At 37.1% G+C, this 5,517-nt stretch overlaps 1 protein-coding gene across 1 annotated transcript in view; it reads left to right on the forward strand.

Moving 5' to 3' along the window:
- LOC116850334 (farnesyl pyrophosphate synthase) overlaps positions 1–5,517 on the forward strand; it is a 162,023-nt gene that overhangs the window by 127,459 nt on the left and 29,047 nt on the right. Inside the window, exon 3 of the mRNA XM_032828484.1 lies at positions 2,889–3,029. Within this exon, the coding sequence (XP_032684375.1) occupies positions 2,889–3,029 (141 nt within the window). The remainder of the gene's footprint in view (positions 1–2,888; positions 3,030–5,517) is intronic.

Genomic DNA, 5,517 nt, shown 5'->3' on the forward strand with positions numbered 1-5,517 from the left:
ACAATCAATTTTGAAAAATCAACATAAATTCCATGTAGAAAAAACATAAATTCCATGTAGAAAAAACATCCACACTTCTATTTTCAATGTTGCAACGTCTCATCAAGGTTTTTTCAACGTTCTGTGTTGTATGGGTGATAGTGTTTGCTGAAAGGATAGTCAATAAACATCAACTTAATTGATGTTATATCAATATTATAATTTTCGCTCAATAATATAACTGTTACGTACACGCATCGGCGTTAATGCCGTCCGTATATCCGTGTGACTCGCACACGATGACGCGTCACTCACACACTGCTGCTTGTGGGTGAGGCACGACGTTCGTTGTCTGAGAAGAACTTCAGCTTCGACTCGACTTTCTCACGAACTTGATTGATTCGATACCTAATCGATTCAATCAAGTTATCGACCGTGCCGGATATTGGACTAACTATTGATTGATTATTGACTATCGACCTTAATTTCTTCGGCACAAAAATCGGCTCTTTTCAGAGTTACCAAATTTTATAACGATGGAACGATACTTGAATGCATAAAATATGAAATAATTATATCTCACGTTTATGCAACATTTAAAATATTCTACTTCGACAACCTATACAAGCGCTGTATTATTGCAGTATTGGTTCAGAATTCTATATTGAAATAAATCTAATATTTTTTTTTCAAGAGTAGCTATTAAGAAGCACTTGTCGAAGCCTCCTGAAAACCCTTCTTCAAGATCTCCTTTTATATTACAGTAATTTCCTTGCTAACAAGAAAAAATGCATGGACGTTCGAGCGAGCGAAACAGTCGTCGGGACACTGCGTATTGCTCACGTATAGACGAGACAATGTGAGTCAAGCGTTTTCTTAGTGTGCGTCACACGTATTTTAGGACGGCATTTCTGTTTACGACGTCTTATAATGCTATCTCTCTCGCTCTTATGTCTGCGATAGAAGATGGTAGATCGCCGCGATTCCCACTACTATTCCCTCTCCAAGCGTCCGATGATCGTATACTGCTAGCCCTCTTCGCCACTCCGTGCTGCTCGTGCCTCACCTACAAGCAACAGTGTGTGAGTGACGCGTCATCGTGTGCGAGTTACACGGATATACGGACGGCATTAACGCCAGTGCGTGTACAACATATGTTATATGTACCACTTACACAGTTAATTGGAAAATCATAATATTGATGTAACGTTAATGTTTGTTGATGTTTGATGAGTAACAATTCTCTTTTAACTGAAATAATTAAAATATATCCAGCTTCTCATTACATAAAAGAAGAAAGGTATCCAAAATTGTATAAGAATTATATAGAATAAAGAAGAATTATACTAAAATAGTTACATCTTTAGGTTATAAAGTAGTACTTTGTAAAATATAAACCCAATTCAATATTCAACCATATTCTCACGATTCAATTCAATAATATTCCTTTTCTTTTTATCATATCATTTATTTGCAAAGAAAGCTCCAATTATAATAATACACACACAAAGCACTGAAAATGATATATGTATCTGCTGCACGCAGCCACAAGAAATAATTGTAACAAACAAAACACTTGTAATTCCTCACGAATTTTCACAGCGTTCTAGGAATTAAGTCGCAAAGTATTCGCTACAATGAACTTCTGAGGAATACTTTAAGACAAATTTATTGTGGTTATTTCTTCACGAATTTTTCAGATATTTATTTTGTAACCGCGATGCGTCGCGTGCCGGATTACGCTCGCTAGTTCGGGTTCGTAGGAGGCTGAGTAATTTTGAAACGGTGCAATCGAAATAAACTTGGTCGTATATTTAAAATGTGCTGTTGTTATATATTAAATTATATCTTTGATGTCGCCGTTGGTTGTTGGTCGCTTGTGTATACGCTTGTCAGATGTTTTGTGTCGGCGATGGCTTGCGCGGTGTTGTGCGCAGTGCGCGGGACGCGGTCGGTTATGTTGTCACGTCGCTTCTTCAAAAGTGTATTCGTTTGTTGATGTTTCCACATCTGGTTTATTTAAATGCCAGTTGACAATGTCTTTAAATCGCTGCTGTACGATGCAGCGCTGTATAGACGGTATTGCAACTGAGATGCTTTTGGGAGATCGCCCCTATGGCGATAACTCGGATGCAATGATTGCTCTAGCAAATCGGTTATACGGTGCGCGCAGGCAGAGGCTGCTTAAGCAGTCCGTCTACCGGAGCGGAGCTTAGTTGGCTTTGTTTGCCTCTATTTGCGGACAAGTCTTGCTCGTTCACACGAGAGAGCGGATACGAGGGAGAAAGGGAGGGAGCGAGCGAGGGGGGGGGAGAGAGAGAGAGAGAGAGAGAGAGAGAGAGAGAGAGAGAGAGAGAGAGAGAGCAGTCTAGTAGTATATAGAAGTCTGTGCGCGGTAAACGTTGCTGCGTCTTGCAGGCAGAAGCCATTAGAGGTCATTATAATATTTGCTATAGCAACAGCGTGTATAAATCTCATAATTGGTAATGTAGATAGTCATACATAGTCTTAAAATATTATAAAATAAATGTTAGTCATAAAGACGTCTGAAATAACACAAAAGCACACGATATTCTATGGATATTCTATGGACATCCTTAGGATATTGGACGTTTTTAGGATGTCCTTGAAAGATTTGTATTGTTGGAGAAGATGTCTTTAAGACGTCTTTTGGAAACATCTTAAAGACATTTGAAATGAGACGTTTTTTAAATGACTTTTGGTAATATCATAAAAATGTGTTTGGTAATATCATAAAAATGTCTTTTAGACATGAATGTTGTGTGGGATAAAAACGTGGAGAATAAAAAGTGGCATTGCATTTTTTACTAATATTCAACAAAAATTGTAGTTGTAAGGCGAGATACGAAACTATTTAAATTTATATTCTGTATTTCTGTCGTATACAGGTGTTACAATATAATGTTCCCGGAGGGAAGAAAACTCGTGGCTTAGCAGTAGTCTACGCTTATAAGATGCTGGCACCTAGTGATCAAATTACACAGGAAAACATTCGTTTGATACGAATTTTAGCATGGTGTGTGGAATTGGTGCGTATTTGTTCTCTTTTCCTTCTTTTTTGCTTAGTTCATATAAATTAATACCAATTCATTAAATATTAATTAGAACATAATTAAATCAATATTATACACCTTTAAAGTAGTTTTTAAGCAAAAATATTAAAATTCTCAGATTAAGATGTCGGGAAATAAATAATATTAAATAATAAATAATAAATTTTATAAACAGAATAATAAATTTGGGAAAAATGATTTATGTATATATTTATTCATATATATTCAATGATATATACCCTAGTAGCACAATTCATTGGCTTTACATTAACTAAACATTGGTTATCTTGGGAATACATTGGCCAATATTTCCCAATATTTAGCTAATATTGGATATAGAATAATTAGAAATATATTCTCAGTAAACAATCTGTGTGCAGACTGGCGACAGGATCTGTCGAATTCGAGCAGGATCTGATCCATAGACATCTACGTCCCCAATCTGCCGTCAGACTGTTGACAGGGTCTGCGAACAGACTTTGATGATAGACTGGTGGCAGATTGCGCGCAGAGCAGTTCGACAGACTCTGACGGCAGATTGGCGGCAGATTGCGTGCAGATCCTGTCGTTTTGTAGATTCTTCAATTAAATTTTTGGTAGAAAATTTTTTCATAATTTTTCATAATTACTCATAGAATAAGCGCTTTCTCGTAAATACTTATAAAATACAATGAAAAAAAAAGTTTTTATATATTTTTCATAATTTTTAAGATTTTCTCTGATGAGATTAGAACGACATCTTTTGGATAATCGTCCGTCGCCTTAGACATTATGCCAATTCCTCACTTGATAAAAAATGCTTTATATTGCCCACTTAAAGTTTAAGGAAGAAAAATCTTAGAGTTTGTTCGACTTTTAAACCGCAAAATATAGACGAAACCGTTTAGCGTATAAATAATGTAAGAGAGAACGGCGATAATTCGAAATTAATTTTCTACCAAGGTATAGTAAATGTTTGCAATAAAACAGCAGATAATGACATTTTTCCATCATGTTAATAAAATACTGTACTTTTACATGTGCGAATTAATTTAGTCCATCGTCCCGTTCAGATTGCATTAAGTTTTATCAAAATCGAAGTATGATATATTTTCAAATAAACCATCACAAAAATTCTGTAAAAGTTATATACACAGCGAGACTAATATTTTATTCGGTGCTGCTGCCTTCAGTACTTATTGCATGATGGTTAAATCGTTCAGATTTAATGACATAATAACATTAAAAAAAATAATAATATGAGAAATTGTATGAAAAATTATGAGAACAATTTTTACCAGAGATGGAATATGTACGCCTTTAAATGGCTATTTAACCGTTGTATTATTCTATATTTGTACTCGTTATTTCTTTATTATTGTTGCTCTTTTATAAAAAAATGTGTAATATTAGATGTACAACTTTGCTTTCGCCGTTTTCCTATAGATGGCTTTAGCGGTAAGTGGTGGTCGAAATAAATAGATCATAGACGTCATACAATAAACTTGGGCACCTGTCAATATAACCCCATAGAAACATTAGTCGATTTATGTTTGCATCATAAAGTTATTCTCGATAGAAAATGTCAGTTTACGAGCCAAATTCTCGTCATTTGCGGGAGGTTTTAATTTTCTGCTTCAATATGAAGAAATCTGCGACTGAGGCTCATCGAGTGCTCTCAAATACTTATGGTGAGGCCGCTATTAGTGAAAAAACGTGTCGTGAGTGGTTTCAACGCTTCAATAACGGTTATTTTGACGTCGAAGACCGGCATAGCGGTGGAAGAGAGAAGGTTTTCGAAGATGCAGAATTGGAGGCATTACTTGATCAAGACTCGTGTTAAAATCAAGAGGAATTGGTACGATCATTGGGAGTGATTCAACAAGCCACTTCAAAACGCCTCAAAGCCATGGGAATGATTCAGAAGCAAGGGTGCCGTACGAATTGAAGCCGAGAGATGTTGAACGGCGTTTGTTTGCTTGTGAATAGCTGCTTGAAAGGCAAAGACGGAAGGGATTTCTGCATCGCATTGTGACTGGGGACGAAAAATGGGTTTATTACGATAACCCCAAGCGCAGAAAATCATGGGGAGTTCCCGGCCATGCTTCCACGTCGACGGCCAAACCGAATATTCACGGCTCCAAGGTCATGCTCTGTATTTGGTGGGACCAGCTCGGCGTAGTGTATTATGAGCTGTTAAAACCGACTGAAACAATCACAGGCGATCGGTATCGAACGCAATTGATGCGTTTGAGCCGAGCATTGAAAGACAAACGGCCGCAATACAACGAGAGACACGATAAAGTGATTTTGCAGCATGACAATGCTTGACCCCATGTTGCGAAAATGGTCAAGACATACTTGGAAACGTTGAAATGGGAAGTCCTACCCCGCCCGCCGTATTCTCCAGACGTTGCTCCCTCTGACTATCGATTAATGGCACACGGCCTGGCTGACCAGCACTTCCGGTCTTATAAAGAAGTAA

Source organism: Odontomachus brunneus, unplaced genomic scaffold (genome assembly GCF_010583005.1).
Source record: "Odontomachus brunneus isolate Ranch 3 - 2012 unplaced genomic scaffold, Obru_v1 Obru_scaffold_142, whole genome shotgun sequence".
NCBI classification, from domain to species: Eukaryota; Metazoa; Arthropoda; class Insecta; order Hymenoptera; family Formicidae; genus Odontomachus; species Odontomachus brunneus.